The sequence below is a fragment of the Dermacentor silvarum genome, chromosome 9 (assembly GCF_013339745.2).
Source record: "Dermacentor silvarum isolate Dsil-2018 chromosome 9, BIME_Dsil_1.4, whole genome shotgun sequence".
NCBI lineage: Eukaryota > Metazoa > Arthropoda > Arachnida > Ixodida > Ixodidae > Dermacentor > Dermacentor silvarum.
Window position 1 is genome coordinate 158746978 of NC_051162.1, and position 17154 is coordinate 158764131.

Here is a 17154-nt window from a genome sequence, read left to right on the forward strand (position 1 = left end):
TTTCTAGTCGGTAGTCTTGCCAAAACCTTAGGGGGCACCCAAATATCCATGCAACCAGTCAAGATAGCGCTTTTATGGAAGTGCATCAGATGCATCTAGCAGCAAAAATGCCTCAACAAGCTTGGCATCATTCATATAGAAGGCAGCATTGTTTTCTGAAGTGGGAAACAACCTTAAAGGGGGAGAGAAGCCTCTGTATTTCAGGAAAACTCCCGACGTGACAAGCGCGACGCTTAGGCACTGTAGGCAAAGGACATGTGGCACAGGCTGCTGTTTGGCAAGCTGGCAAAGCTCCATTTTGGCAAGCACAATTCTAGCTAGCCCTCGAGAAGACTGGGATGCATTATTATTGCATCTGCATTATTATTGGGACTATGACGTTATGAGGCCTAGTATTTCGCAAATAGTGATGGTTTCAGCATTGGGATGCCAAATTGTTGTGACTTGTTCTTGGGAAGATTTATTTCATCCAATTTCTTGTTTGTTTCCATCGTTCTAGATTGAGGGGAGTCAGAGTAATCTGTTGACTTAAATGTAGCAACGTATCAGTGGCATCTGTGCAGCGAGACTGCCTGTATAAATAAACACAGTACAGGGAATATTAAAACTGGATAATGACACTAGAAAGTTGTGACTTGCTTGCTTTAGTAGCGTTTGTATGTGAAGCAGACTTTTTTTTTTTTTTTCGTCTGCTGGGCTGTACAGTAGAAGTTTCAGAGAAAGGGTGCATACTCCTTCCTTAACCAGACTACTTTAACCCCTTTCGTGCCATGGATGAGCTGGGTTCATCCATGCATTTCAGGTTAAAACAGCCAAGGCCAAGCTCAGCTTGCCGATTGTATACTTTCCATTTTCTAGCAATAGGCGAGCTGGTTTTGTCTCAATGCTTTTTCATGCTTCTGGCAGATGGCAGCACACAATCCATGGGGCAGTGCAAGCAAAAGCAAGTTTATTCTGTTTTATATCCTGTGCTGCGTGTACTTCACTGTCCACCGTTGGGGGGGGGGCTTCTAGGTTGTGGCAATACTGAACATCAACACTCAAGAGAGCGAACTCCACCCCGAGGGAGAGCCATCATCTCCGCGGCCTGAGATGTCCTTCTGATGACCTTCAACCTCCGGGGTTCCCACAGAGGAAGTGGGTGGTGGCAGCCCCGAACCTGAGGCTGCGGTGGCAGCAACAACACCGTCACCCCCAACAGAGTCCGCACCTCCTGTTGCCACCGTCACGTCACCGCCTCCCAATGCTCAAAGAGCGACGCCGGTTCCCGTCAGGCCTCAGCGCCGGCGATTCTCGGCTCCGGCTTCGGCGAGTTCGACACAGCAGTGCTCCGTGCTGTGAGAGTTGCTCTCTGTTGGATGAATTTGCCGTCGCAACTTGGCCAGGGATGCAGCCAATTTGGCCGTTTCCTACGGATGGGATCGGAATCGAAGAGCCAGCGTTAAGTTGTTGTGGCACATTTTATGTGGTGGGCGGGGTGGACAGACTTAATAAACGCAACAACGGCGGTGTGCCAAAGCTTAAAGGAATCCTGCAGTGCACTGTAGCTGGCCTCATACTCATGACTTCAGTCATAATGGGGATCCTTCTCTGGTGACGGGCGCACACTGGTGACGGGTGCACCCTGGTGACAGGCACGCACTGGTGATAAACGGTGCACACTGGTTGACTTCAGCAGCAGAAGCGTAGGTGGTTACAGTGTGTACGCAGTTGTCAGTATACACTGTGGCAGCGACAGTTTATAGGAAAGCATGTTTGCAAATGCATCCTGAAAACAACGCACAACTGTTTTTGAGAAGGTAGTGTTCAGAGGAAGGCTTTTTTTGATTTCAGACTCTTGCCCAATGGTATAAATGTACAAATCCAGGCCAGTTTTGGCAAGATATGTCAGTATGGCTCGTTGGTAGGGTACAAAGGACACAAAAAAGGGCTAGAAGAAAAGTTTATATTAGGGGAAGCCACTGAGGAGCTTTCTGTGGGGTAAAATAAAATACAAATTTATTGCTTTTTTTAGAGTATTCATCTAATTAGGAGCATTATGCCATAAATGATCCTTGGACTATGTTTTATTGAACAGCCTCTTTGCCAAGCAGGCAAATAAATGAGTTTAGTTGGAAAGAATACTATCACAAGAAAAACCTGATGTCACTGAGCCATGATAGATCTTGTCGCTATGAACTGATTCTTGAGGCATACTGATACACAGGGGACGTAGTCTAAGTAGAAATGGCCAGCATTGCCCTCTAATCTCGCCCGAGCTTTTCCGTTCTTTTCCCACAGTTTTATATTGCGACGAGATGGGGATTTCTGCAACATTGGCATATCGAAACCGCAACAATTGGAGTAAGCTCAAGCAGTTAGCATTGCCCACACTTTTCGTCGTGCTCGAACCAGCTCAACTGCTTCTGCTGTTTCAGCCAACTGCTGCTCACTGCCAAGCTGTGATCCTGAAGTTGACTGAAGTCCGATTATAGACCATGCTGTGCTCGATGCTGCGTCATGACCCTGTTTAATGTAGCCAACCTTTTTGATAATGCTGCGTGTGCCCACTTTTAAGGTCGATGCTGGCCTGCAAGGAGAATACTGCCACTGAGCCAATGTCGCAGCACGGTTCCCTACGCTTCGGTTCCCCCTCCTGGCATCAATGTACAACAGGCTCACGTATGCATGTCTTTGTACAAGTCACGGAGTTCTGGTGCCGAAACTGCGAAGACTGCCTTTTTTTTTTCATATATGCTCCATAGTACTCTGTGAGCTCAGTGTCACTCCTCACAGTTGCCTGGTGGGTTTTGGCATCCGAAGTAGCTACTTGCTAACATGTATGTACAAACATTTTACACTTCGTGTCAGTGAACGGTTTGAGAGTGCGTACGGCCAAGGTTCTTCAGACTTGGTTCCCAGTGAGTACAGGTCTGTGCATCCGGGTTGATACGCATCACCGGCTTGTTGCTTAAAGCCTGAGATCTCAAGCTGGGGCTGGGAAAGCAGTGGTATTGGCATGGCTTGAAAGCATGTCTTGTGCTGGTTCGATGCAACAGTAATTATTTTAACTGTCCGAGTAAAATATTTTGGCATTGTCAGCTTTCTGAAATGCTATTACATACGTACTGCAGGAGGGCTGATTCTGATTGACTGTCCCTAAGCTGTGTGCAATTCTTTGTCAATCGTTTCGAGACCAATGTCAGGGTTTGGCGGCACAACTGGATGAAATATTTCAGCACTGTGGCCTCTTAATCGTTGAAAACAGTGATAACAAAAACTACTTTGTGTTCAGACATAACCAACATGGGCTAGCTCATACCTGCTCACACTTGTCAACACTAATGCAATGCTTAGTTACTTATTTGAGCCTCAGTATAACGAATATTGATATACCGTATTTTCCGGTGTATAAGACGTGCTTATTTTTGTTTTCGTTTTTTTCCAAATTTTTGCCGGTGTGTTTTATACAGTGGCACGACTTTTGTATGCATAAAAGCATGTACGCTGGCAAGACCAACGTTTGCGTTTAATGTTACTATTTTTCTTTTTGCGAGTACAAGAAACCAGGTGTGGTAGCAATCAGAAAGTAATCAAATCTTGTATTAACAGTGGAGCAACCGTTGGTACAGATGTTAGCTTCTAGGGCCATGTAGGCAGCACGGCGATGGCTGTAGGGTAGCAGCAGTGAAGGCCACCAGTGTGGCCTTCGTGATTGCAGGTCGCAATATAGTTCCCTGGTATAGTTTAGTGTTCCTTAAAGAAAAGGTTAAACCCACAGAACTGACGCAATAAACAATGAAAGAGTGCCACAATTTCTTACTTTTACGTTGTGGTACCCAAAATATACCCGTTTCAAAATCGCCTAGTTATCATCATCATCAGTTGCCCGCATGTGTTCGTCGCGAGCACGCCCCACTGGAGAGGCAATGCTTGTGACGTGCCTACAGTGTCGGGTAAAATTTATTCAGGGGCCGACGATGGTTACCGAGTGATGCTGCCAGCCAACCTGACTGAAGTTTTTGACACTGCGTCGAAGGACGAGGCCTTCGATGGTTTCGAGTGATGGGCAATAAATATTGATTTACTGCGCCTAAGAGGAGTGTTACTTGAAGACTTTTTTTTCTGCTGGAATTTGCGGGTAAAAAATTTCGTTTACCCAAATTTACAACCCTGAAATGGGTAAGTTCAGTATTTCGGGATGAGTGTACATGCGTGCATCGTTTTGTTACCCTGACTGAGCTAAACTAGATGCGTCTTGTATGCCAGTGCGACTTGTATGCCATTTTTTTTCAAGTCGCAAAAAGGCTGGCGGAGAGTGCGGCTTATACAAAGGTGCGATTTATCATCCGGAAAATACGGTAGTTAAATTTGTGATATACCAAATCTTTCTTACCTCGACATTTGCTCGATTGAAGACCGTGCACCTTTTACTGGGACTTAGCAATGTAACTTTGCCTTGCACACTAGTCAGTCCCTTTTATAAGTTAGCAATCCACTGTGTAACACCAGAGCTGCTTTAACTATAGGGACTGTCCTGACACACTAAGTTTGAACAGTAAGAACAAGCATTCTCACATCTGAAAGTTATTGCATGCCAGCGCTAAAATACAAGCGTTCCTGCACAGCCAAACATGATATGGTTGCACAATCCGTGGCTCTGTAACTTCTGAAACTATCTAGATTTTAAAAGAAATTTATTGCGCTAAGAGGTCACAATGCTTTTGCATGGCTGCAGAATCATTCTTGCGGCTAAGTCAATGTTGCTGTTCTTGGAACTCGCACCACCTTGGCATTGTTCCACAGAAACGCTCGGCTAACAACGTTGTTGTGTTGTGTTTGTGAAGGATTCAGCCTCGCACTACCATTTACTCACCTCACTGTTAATTCACTCACTGTCTTAGTCCTGCAGTAGTCTCGGGTTCAAACTCCTGGGCTAAGACAAATGTTCTTTGAACTCGGTGGACGGGAAGATGCTTTGTGGCTACTTGGCTACATGCAGGCAAGCGCAGTCAATCTTTGCCTTTTTTGAAATTCTGCTCACGGCATAATGTCTAATGCATCCGATCTTAATCGCCGTGACTTCGATGTCATGAGTGGTTATAACGCACTAGTTGCAGCCTGCTTGCATCCGAGTCTCTTGTCGGCGGTCTTTTTTCTCCGGTGAGTAACTGTTCAGCCACTGCACGCTTTATTTAATGCAAGGTGGACCACTCAGAGCTAGCCCCAATTTTGTCTACCTAATCTCTTCAGGATGAACTGCAGGATAATGTCAAAGCTTTCGACACCTCCCCGGATACTTCAACACAAAGATAAATACATTGGGCAAACGAGCAAAATACAAAGACAACGGACGCTGTAGAAGTGGCTTGGGCTTTATGTTCAAGGGACCTTAGGACAGCAGAACAGCTGCAAAGACTACCAGCCGCATCATGGGGCAAGTGTACGTGGGCTCAAAATGTGGCCAGATTATTCTATAAAGCAAAAAGAACAAACATTCGCTGCAGATTAATTTTTCTATTTGTTAGTTTCGAATGGTGCTATAGTGCGTAATTGGCAGAAAATGCACAAAGTGCTCCCAAAGTGAATCGCTGCAGTGGGAGCTTTTGATATAACCATTAAGAGCATAATTATAGGAGCAGCTGAAACACCTTGATATACAGAATTATACAACATTGTTACAATGAGCACAAAGAACAAATTAGTTTAGAATTGAAAACGACACCGGAAGTAAATAGGAACAGTATAATGTGAAAAATGACCAGAATACAACAGTTCTTGATATGGGTTATGAAACATGAACAGGTTCAGCAATTACTTGGAACGACTTGAACCTGTAACAGCGTGAGGTGGTAACACTAAAATATTTTATGGCCGAGCATCAAGTCGTCTGCTTCCCATTGTTTGCTTTCATTTGAATACATACTTGCAAGTTAGCAAGGGTCTAATGTGACCAGATTTGTCAGATGCCAAAAAGGGACGGTGACGATAGAGTCCGAGATGGAATTGAGATTCCACATTTATTCCAATGTTGTTTATGTGGAGGTAAACGTGAAGGTAAATCTGGTCGTTAGGCCACCTTGCCAAGGCCATTCGAAAGCTTTTACTATCCCATCATGCCCATGGTGGCCGAGCAATTGCAGTGGCATTTCTCTTCAGTAAGATTGTGCGTAATGTTCATTCCATTTCTGCCTGTCTTTGACAACCTTGTGGGCTACCTTTGAAGGATACACCCTGTGCACTGTTGGTAACTTGTCCAGTGTTGATTCCTGTGGAGCTACCTTTGAATGGTACGCCCTGTACACTGCTAAATGCTGCATAAGGATGAGCTTCGGTGGTCGGCCGTGCAAGACAGCTTGCGTGCTTTACTCGCCTGCCTCTGCTTTGCAGCATTGCGGTGTTCTTTGTTTTTGTCCAGCATGTCATGCACCTTGTTCACGTGGCAGTTGCCGCTGCACTGTTTTTTTCTCTCTGCACTCACTCTCTTTCTGATGATGTGCTCAATAGAGCTGGTTGTATTGTATTGTTGTTCACACTCATTTCGTGCACTGTGGTGAAGGTGTGTGTGTGGTCTTGTGCTGGTGATGGTGGTGTTGTTCACTTCTTTAAGGAGGGCTGGGTCCTTCCAGAGGCAAGTTGGAACCTTTTGTCCTAGAACATTATTTAGAGCTCTCTCGTATCTGAGCATGATTTTTTTACCTGCTTTCATGGGTCTGAGACCTTAGGGGTTCCAGGTGGCATGTTCAAGATCTTCCCACTAGGCGACGTGTCTATCATTGGCAGGATTCTTTTAAACTTGGCTTCTTTACATGAAGGCTGAATTGGCAATGATTGCAGGTGATTAAATTTTAGTTTGCTATCTGTCAGCAGCCTGGGTGGGGTCTGGATGGCGAGATGATGGATGGATGCCTGGTTCACCCATCCATCCGTACTTTGCTAATACAGTTTCCATGATGCTGCCTCCTCGCCTGCTTGTCACACCGAGCTAATGTAAAAATGCGATTTTAAGTTAGACACTTCAAACACTGTCAAGTTTCGCATCAATGTGCCAAGTTTGTTTGTGATGCGCATATGAAAAAAAAGTAATCTGGTGGACAGATGGACAGAAAGCTTCCTGAGGGCAGTTGTCGTGTCCGCAATGTGTAAAATGGAGATCTTCAGTATATTGGAATTCTGCACAATTCACAGTTAAGGCTGATTTTAAATTACTTAGGAGTCTCGTTACGGAAGTTTGACTTGAAGCAATAATCCATAAGCAGTTTGGCTGTTCGAGTTTCTGTATTTCAAATTAAAGTTTTGTTTGCGAGCCTTCGGGAGGGTCTGAAACTTCAGATTCATTTGTCATGCAGGCAGCGTCATAGAGACCTTGTCCCGTTAAAGGTAGGTTCATGTAGTCTAAATTTTATCTTTCTTGACTCACTTTATGGCTAGAACGTACAAGATGGGTGCAGTCGCACCCTTTCCGGACAGTTCACGCTTGTCTCTGGTAAAACCAGAGCCCTCATGTTTCTCAATTTCTTGGTGGTCATATGACGTTCTTCTTGGCTCTTCCTTTGTGCTCCCTTTTGGTGCACAATGTCACGACGACGATGAATCCCGTGAACACTGCACCACGCCGGAAGCAGGAGATGAAACAGTGTTGTCAACTTCACTGCCACATTCCGAATCAGTTTGTGGTGTCTGTAATGCCAGTACAAACGCATGCATGTGTTGCAACTGTTGCAAAGGCTGCAATACTTTGAACTGCTCCAGCGAGTACTTGCTTACTTTTGCTGCCCTGTGTGTGCACAGCAAGTGGTTTAAGCTGCTCATTGAAGTATTGTGCGTTCCGCTCATCGCTAAGTGAACAGTTCTATGAATAGCCATAAGTTAATATTAAAAAAGTGTTTTCTTTTTATATTTTCAAATTTCTCTTTTATTTAGTTACAAAGCTGTATTTTAAGGACTACTGACATAACACTTTCGACTTGTGAGTTTATTGTGTTAAATGAAAGTACAAACACTCTAATCTCTGGAAAAATACTCTAAAGAAGTACTGAGGAGGTGCATGCAGCTTCAAGAAATGCTTACAGCACTCTTTTTTTATTACATATCTTATGAGCAGTGTTGTCATAGCTAGCCTTATCGCTACACAATGCTCGGAAATTTTGCCCTGTGTCACGACTTCATAATAATGTAGATAATGTCTGGGCTGGCATTTTGATACCAGTATTAGTATCAAACTAAAGTATCTCATGTTTGCCAACCTTTATACTCAAGTGTCGTGCTTTATTTTTATTGTGTGAGAAGCGTGTGGTGAAGTATCTACAACATCATAAATATGTCAGTATTCCTTTAAATGCAGATTGGAAATGTTTATGAGTGGTGGAATAAAAATGATGCTTTTTTTTCATTTTTGTTTATTAGTGTTTTATAAGTGCTACTGCCCAGAAGCCTACGTATACAGCTGTTATGGCTTGTGCGCTTTGCATGGTATACCAAGCCAATTAGTTTGTAGATGCAATAAGAATTGCACAGTGCGAGTCGTTCTCTCGGAGCATTGAACTTGAACAAACGGGTGCCAGAAATATAATGCACTTTTGTGTGGTGTTTTTTTTATCAGGAAGCCGTTGTGAAACACAAGCCAACACCTCGTGTGCAGTCATGGGGGGGAGGGGTTGTAGCTTGACACCGCATGGAAAGGATGGCATGCAGAAATCAAATTTTTTTCGATCATTCTTAGTGGGTGAATTTTCTGTGCAAGAACTGTTGAGCACTAGCGGAAGTGTAAGCTCGTAAAATATTTTCACTGGCTTGTTTGAGCATCAACATTTAGGCAAACATTCGTGAGCAGTGGTTGCATTTTCATTGCATGTTGAAAGAAATAACACCCAAGTTTGTGAGTACTTAACAGCATTGGCTGTGAAGGCTTCTGCACCTAATACATTAAGCATTACTTTTGTGAAGTGTCCTCCTTTATTTTAAACAGATTTCTTATCAATGGAAGTGTTGTAAAGAAATAAAGCCTAACAGTCATTCTTAATATAATTATGTAAAAAAATTAAAGGACTAATTTCATGCTTAAGTTTTGTTTGTATGCTGAATGCTATGTGATAAACGGCTCTTGGTAGCTAAGCCAATGTCTCGTCCATACTCAAGTTTTGCAGAGAAGTAGCATTTTGCTGTGCACTATTTTGTTTAATATATGTTTGCATGCAGTACTTCCTTCTTTGATCCAAAATGTGTTGCAATTACATGTCGTCTGCTATGCTGCGGAACCAAAACTAGCTTAACTGTGACGAGATTTGTCATTTCTTGCTGAAACACAGGATGTGCCATGTCCAGTCATAGCATTGACAGATTTTTTTTCCTTGCAACAGGCCCTATTACATGTGTCTACTGTACACAAGTTCTCCTGCATCTTTTTTTTTTCCCCCACAACTTCTATTTTTTTTTCACCAACCGTTTATTTAGTGTTTTTGGAAAGCTAGTCATACAGCAGCAATTCTTTCTTGGAAAGCTTGTTCACAACCAGGCTCTAAATATGTTGAGAGGATATTCCTGCAGTTATTTTTAATGACAATTAGTAATTTCGTGTTTAAAACTGTTCCAAATTGTCCCTGATAGTTAGCTGTCCTGTTTTCATTAGTCAGTACAAGTCTGATACCTAAATGTAAGGAAATAAATATTCCAGCTGTAAATATATGCATCTGCGTTTGACTATTTGATATTTGATTCGATACCTACTATTCGTATTCAGTTTGTATTTAAAAAAGTTGATATCTCCCCACCTCTACTGATTTCTTATGTATTCTGAACAAAACTGGAAGGTACTGAATCTGAACACGATATTAAACAGAACTCTTGTAAAAAAAGCTAGCTCAGTGCTGATTTTGAGCATGGACAAGACAACAGTTTAGCCACAAGAGCCATTTGCACCTTACTCTTTATGTTAACACAACGTTTGCTCTATGCTTTAAAATGAAAGAACCTAGTTTTTGCAGCCATATAACACTAGAACAAAGACAAATAGAAAAGATGCAACGCAAGCTGTAGTTATTTGTGTTGTGTCCGTGCTGTGCATACATATTATTTTTGTTACATTTTTTGCACTATAAGCCATCATTTACCAGCAGTGCTGAATGTCAATTAATCTAAACCTAGTTTCAGTTTAAGTATGAAAGTTTTGGCATTGCAACGATACCTGTGTTTCGTAGCCGAGAGCTACATTATTTGAAATTGGCACTTGGCGTTTAAGTGAACGTGTTAAGTTGATCTTAAGGTTAGCGTGCATGGTCTGTCATTGCTGGCACTCGCATTGGGTGGTCCACTGAACGCCATCATGGCAGTGTCTGAGACATTGATCTGAGACAGAAGTTAATAACAAAAGCGCATGCTTGGTTAATGTTCTCTTGAAAGATTCATGTGCGTATTACATGAGCATAACCAAACCGCTGGCTAAACTAGCATATGGTGCTGTTGAGCATGCTGTTCTTACAGCATTGTTGTCAGCATCTTGTCAGACCAGCCGCGAATATTAACATTTTTGAATGAGCTTTATGTTTAGTTGGCTTCGTTGCCTTAACCGAAGGACTGTAAAAAACTATTGCAAAGATGCGCTTTCTTTCATGCGATTAATGGCCAACAGTTATCACTGATGTCTCATGACTGACGGTGCTGGTGTTGCATGTTTGTTGAAGATTAGGACTTCCTGCTCCTTGTGGTAAATGTAACGTTTGTGCTGCAAGACCAGACTGTACGACTTGCATTTGATAGCAGTTAGGTTGATGACAACGCGGCAGTTCGAGTTCATAGAGAGTACAATGCGTGGCTCCTGAAATGCCGTAATGTATGCGTTGTAGTTGCACCACATGTCTTTGGAGGTGCACTCTTGGCTGTAGGGCTTTTGAGACGAGTGTTGTTTGAATCCCAGATTGCATTTTTTGTGTGTGGGCCCTCAATAACCTGTACATTTACAAGCCATACTGTTCTAGCCACAGGATGGCTTTTTTTATTTATTTATTCACGGAAGATAAGGGAATAAGAATACATTCTTATACACTATTTCAAAAAGGCAGAAGAGGATGTGATAAAAAATGTTTCTGCTTGCTCAAATTCAGCCTTTTTGCCTCACCTTAGGTATGTTTGTGGCTAGCAAATATCTTCAGTTCATCCTTGACATAAACGTTCCCATATATTGCTATAGAACTGTTGTTGCTGTTGCTATAGTGTGTGTAGCTCTAAAGTGTCCAGAACGGGCTTTGCTACGCTTTACCCTTGAGCATCTAGGTTCGTTTGTGCTTTGTGAATATTCTTACAGTGCTCTTAAAGCTTATTCATTCCAGAACGGGTTTTGCTACGCTTTACCATTGAGCATCTAGGTTCGTTTGTACTTTGTGAATATTCTTACAGTGCTCTTAAAGCTTATTCATTCTTTTCAATTTGCGATGTACGATTTATGCTTTTGCAAAAACTTCATTTACAAGTATTGGTCTCAGGAAAGACTGACCAAAATCTTCGATGTGAGATAGCGTTTATGGAAGACTCTGTAAAGGTTAGTTTCTATATGTTTCAATGTCACTTTGTCCCACATTATACGTCATTGGCATCCTAACCAGTTTACTACAGGTTATGATGCCCTCCTACATGGTTATGATGCATTAGGTTCCCAGCTGTGAACAGTGCAAACAAAGATGACCGAGAAAATGACACGATGCTAAGACTGCACAGTTCTTGTGTCGTCTTCTTGCGCATCTGACTTTGATGCTGTTTGCAGTGTGGATGTACAGCCTACCCTGAAAAACAAATGACCTTCAAGTCATTCAATCTTTCTTAACAGTGAATGTGAGAAATCTAACCATGTTTGCTTGCATAGCTGCAACCTCATTTAGGTGCAGAATTCTGTTGTTGCGTAGGAGTTTGCGGTTGAAGCACCTAGATTTCAAGCACTCACTCCATGATGCGTTTTTTATTTCTAGAAGTGACATGCAAGTTGTCCGATTTTGTTACAAGAGTTAGGGGTAGCAAAGCCCAGTTCTGGATACACGACTGTCATGGTCAAATCCGAGCTGGTCCGCGAATGATCTGGAGTGTCAAAAGCGTGCCACGATGAGGTTTTTGCGTACTGTTCTCTGCACAGATCGGTGTATGACAATGCCTCAAAGTGTAGCCTGTAAAAAAAAAGTCAAGCAAAACGCGGCCGTGTAGTTCGTCGCGTCTTGTATGGCGATCGTTGGCAGCTCTTTATATACGCGGTATACTCCAAACCATTTCTATACTAACAGGTTTTGTCACAACAGCCAAAGAAACGTGGATACTGCAATGTATATGTGGCATACATGTTGACTTTTACAATGTAAGGCATTTCACATTTGCAAGTTGTCTGCTGTTAAACGATTGTGTGCTCGTACAACTCTAGCATATTATTTATTTTTCATCTTATGGCTCGTCGTGTTGGTATCCTGTTGTGTGGTGTATTCACCATATTGCAATGTTTTGTCTTTGTTGGCACTGTTAAGTATGACAACTGGGCACCATAACTTGCAGATGCCTAGCAGCAATGTAAAAGTTACATTCCGTTCAATATTGTAGGATGCTTTCCAGTCTATAGAAATCTGGAGCCACAAAATTATTTTTTCAAGATTCTGAGTATTTATTTGCTTTGTTTTAAAATACGTGAGTGCAACTATATGAAAGTACAATTTACTGCCAGCTGAAATGAGTTTTTGCAGCAATACTGCTTTTGGAACGCTGTGTAAATTTGTGGCAATTTTTGACTCGCCTTGAAGAATACATTGTTCAGTACATGTTTGAATTATTTTATGAGCATGTCTCATTCTTTCGTGGAAGTACCTCTCAAGCTACACAAATATCACTTTGTCAGTTTCCTAAAGACAGTAATTGCTGTTTGTGTTTGACAAAAGTTATTACGAAGTGAACCGGTATGTCTTCATAGACCTTCATGAAGTTATCCGTCACATTATTGAAGTGCCATTCCAGCAAAATATTCCAATATATGATCTGATGCAAAGGGGTTTTGTGCATTGAGACAGTTATAACAGCAGTGATTACTTATGATCGTAATCTTTCTACTGCTGTATTCTATGAAAAGATTGTATTCACATTAAAACATTGCTGCTAGGCATTTTGAGCATGCAAGCCTACCATGTGCTAGGGCATTGTTATTTATTGTCCTTTGTTTTCAATTATGGTTATGCGCAAAAATGTTTTGTTGTATTATGGCGGTTTCAATTGTAAAAGGAAAAACATTTCCTGAAGGCATATAGCCTCCTTAATTGTAATAAAATTATTTCAAGATTGCCACAACCCAGGTGTTTTGTTCACTTTTGTCCACTCGGAAGCCTCCCCGCGAAGCGAGCCGGCGAGCAATGCGACCCGAAGCCAAAGAGGAGGAAACAAGTTCCCTTTGCACCCTATTATCCACGCCATCAGATGGCGCCAGCACAAAAACACTCGCGCCATCTCGCACTGTACTGCGCAACTAAGATAGACTTCCGCTGCAAGGATACGCAGAGCCATGCGGGGAAAATAACATCAGGGAATGCGAGAAAGTCGAGCGAACCAACACCTCTGACGTAACATGTTTGCTGCACAAAGTTTGCTTCACAAATAATTTGTCGATTGCTAGAAGTAGTGGGGGTCCAGGGTCTCACAGGTGTACCGACCACCACAGGTCAGTGTTGCCAGATTTGGCTATATATAGCCAAATTGGGCTACAGAAAAAAAAGTCGCAGTTTCACCCGAAAGGCGAAACATCAATTGCGATAGCAAATTTGTAGAGAGCTATACGGAGTAATGATAGTAGCTTTATCAGCTGTATAAACTTGGACATGCAGCAGCACCGGCAACACGCAGAACTGTTGTCGACGCCGTTGGCATTTTGCCCGCGTTCGCACAAAACACGTGCGGCGTTGGTGACTGTTGCCGGAGCCTCTAGGGGCGGCTCGGAGGTTTTCAACGACATTAGAACGGGGCACTCGTCGAGCAGCGTCGGAAGTCTTTACCACCTTCTCACCTCGCAACGTTTTTATATAAATAGGTACTTGGTGCCGCAGCTAAACGTCGTCTGCCTTCCCTCCCTTTCCCCCCCCCCACGGCCTTTTGCGCGTCGAAAGAAGGCGCATTTACTCTACATATATGGTGATTGTAAAGGAGGAAAGAGACGCCTACTTCTTCAGCCCTTAAGCACGTTTGTTCTCCACCGTGGGTTCACTCCCCGTGAAAGCGCGCGTCCCTCGCGCCCTTTCACTCGCACATACAGCGTTCGGCGCGCGGCGACGATTTCATCTCCATTGACGTCATACGGAACCTCACGGCAACGCCGACGGCAGAAATCTGCTTTGGAGTGTCCATATAATTGCTATCGCAATAAAATGTTTGGCGTCGACTTGGACGAGTTGGCTATGTGACTATATTTGGGCTACTAAACATTTGCGACTTGGCTTTGTTTGGGCTATATACTTGGCGCCCTAATGCATGCTCCAGAGGTGGCTTTGCTGGAGTAGAAACAAATATTGATGGCTATGTTTTATCCGGCTGAGCTGGCCGCGTGGCTGTGCGTTTGTGCATGTGCAAAATCCCCCCCTCCCCTCTCTGCGCCATTGTCTGAGTCGGTGGCTTTGATATTTGATCCACATAAACTTACACCCCGCTCCTTCGTTAGACACCCACTCCCCGGGCATCGGGATGAGCCTGGGAGAAGAGGGTTTTAAATGCGAAGCATTTCTTGGTGAACATTTGCTACTTTGACAGTATCTATCTATCTATCCGCCTACGTCTTTGTGCTGTCATGGTCGTTTCGTTAACTTGGTATGTACCAAAATTGGTATACTATGACAAGTGTATGTGATGAACATAAATGATATGTCATGACATGACTGTCTAGACAGGCGTGTCATGTAGGTCATGAAACAGCCGCCTACGTCTTGGTGCTCTCATGGTCGTTTCGTTAACTTGGTAGGTACCAAAATTGGCATAGTATGACAGGAGTGTATGATGAGCATAAGTGATAGGTCATGACATGCGTGTCATGTAGGTAAGTAATGACAATGACCAAGCGAAAAATATTAACACTCAAAAACCATTGAAATGAGTTCGCACGTGGTACTAAGTGAAGGAAACACTAAAGGATGCTCGTATAAGTCATAGTCATGAGCATGACTTGGCAAAAATGACAATGACTCAGCGAAGATGATTAACACTCAAAAGCCACAGAAATTGGTTCTGACGTGAGTACTAAGTGAATGAAACACTAAAGGATGACGATAGAAGTCAGTCACGACCATGACTGAGCCAAAATGACAATGACTTAGCGAAAAAAGATTAACACTCAAAAACCACTGAAATGGCTGGGTTCTGACGTGGCTACTAAGTGAAGGAAACACTAAAGGATGATGGTAGCAGTCATAGTCATGAGCATGACTAAGGCTTTCGCCTTAAGGTCTGTGATGCATAGCTAAAGGGACTCCCGAGGACTCGTGACATGCATGTCATGGCGTGCGTGTCACGTAGGTTATGAAAGAGCCGCCTACGTCTTGGTGCTCTCGTGGTCGTTTCGTTAACTTGGCAGGCTTCCCGCACACTGCTTCGCATAACATCGATACCCACAGGGCGTGGGATCTGCCGGCTTTTTTCACAGTACACTGTAGACTTACACGGCTATGCTCAGAAAGTGAGAGCAATAAAATAGGGTAGGGCGATCGTGGCGCCGACATGAAAGAAGGGAAGCACGTGTAGAAGACACGCTCCAGTGTGTTCATGCCCGTGGCAAACCTACCGCGTGCTCTGACGTTTTCACCACGTGTTGGGCCACCGCAGTCGGCGTCAATCATGTTGCCGTAGGCTCTCCCCTCTTTTTCCTTCCTCCATGGCAAGCATGATGTCGCTGTTATTGATGTCAATTGAGGGTTGACCGCCACGGCGACGCCGACATTTTGTTACGACGGGTTGCGCAAAAAAGGATTGTCGTAGTCGAATATGAAGATGTATACACAAATAAAACTGCAAATAAAAATGGCTATATTTGGCTACGAAATTTCTTGCTCTTTTTTGTGTTTGGCTACATTTGGGATACAATTTCTGTAGCTTTGGGCTACGCCGTCTCGTACGACCTGGCAACACTGCTGCAGGTTCGAACTTAACTATAGTGAACTAGAATATACTAGTGGTGCGACCGGCTGGGCTCTGGCGTCACCCTTTCGCGCGGATGCCGCGAGATGGCGCCACTGCTACCTTTTCTAGCAGCTTCGGCCGCATTGTACGGTTCCTTCCGCAGTTTCAGCTGCGGTTCTAAGCGCGTTTGCTTTCTGGTTAATGCAAATATAAAATAGTCATGTTGGCCACTGCGTGGCTTAGGTGTTTGTATATATTTTGGGGAGCAGTATATATATATATATATATATACTTACCACCCGCACCCAGAACCTTCGCTACACAGCGATCGCGATTCACTGCTGGCATACACGTTTGGCGTTAATTCAATACAGTTGTGGTGCAGGCTTATTATATAGGAGGTTACGGTTCAGGACACAGTGCTCAGCATTGGACATGGAAACAAGGCCATCTCTTTATTTCACTCATTCAACAGCTTTTCAAAAGAATTCCAAACATTCGCAGCACAAATGGCACGTCGGATAGACATCAGCACAAATCAACACCTACTGAGCTTTAAGTGCTTGGCTGCTTCGCGTTTTTTAGCATTACTTTGGTTTAGGCTTTTAGTTAGGAAGTGGAGCCGAGTGGTGATATAAAAAACTGTGACTTCAGCTGCAATGCCCTCTGAATGGTCAGGACAACCAAGCTGGTTTTTCTGATTCGCTTTAACTCGGCTTAGGATGTCTAGTATGCTGTCAGAGTGCAGCTCCAGCAAACTGAAACACGTTGTGAAAGCTTTTTCTAAATCGAGGACAAACTTATACAACAGGCTAGAAGGGTAAAGCAGGCCACCATTGTCCTTCATGCGTGTCAACATAGCTAGGTTTAGATTTTCAGCAGACTTCCTTTGCATAAGAAGAAGTTTCAGGCACTCTTCACATCCTGTCTTCAGTATACACTTCCGAGCTATGTACCCCGCTATATAAAACGTCACTGGCAGCTGTAACGCATGGTGCATGATCCGGCGCACTTTCTGTGAGCAACATCTGCGCGGCGGCTATGTTGCCATTATCTATAAATTTT

At 43.4% G+C, this 17154-nt stretch overlaps 1 protein-coding gene across 2 annotated transcripts in view; it reads left to right on the forward strand.

Moving 5' to 3' along the window:
* Window positions 1-13283, forward strand: part of LOC119464579 (protein LTO1 homolog) — a 31373-nt gene extending 18090 nt beyond the window's left edge. For both annotated transcript variants that reach the window (XM_037725597.2, XM_037725595.2), the window contains one exon: window positions 1015-13283. In XM_037725597.2, coding sequence (XP_037581525.1) covers window positions 1015-1104 — 90 coding nt within the window. In that variant the 3' untranslated portion in view covers window positions 1105-13283. The remainder of the gene's footprint in view (window positions 1-1014) is intronic.
* The last annotated feature ends 3871 nt before the right edge of the window (window positions 13284-17154 follow it).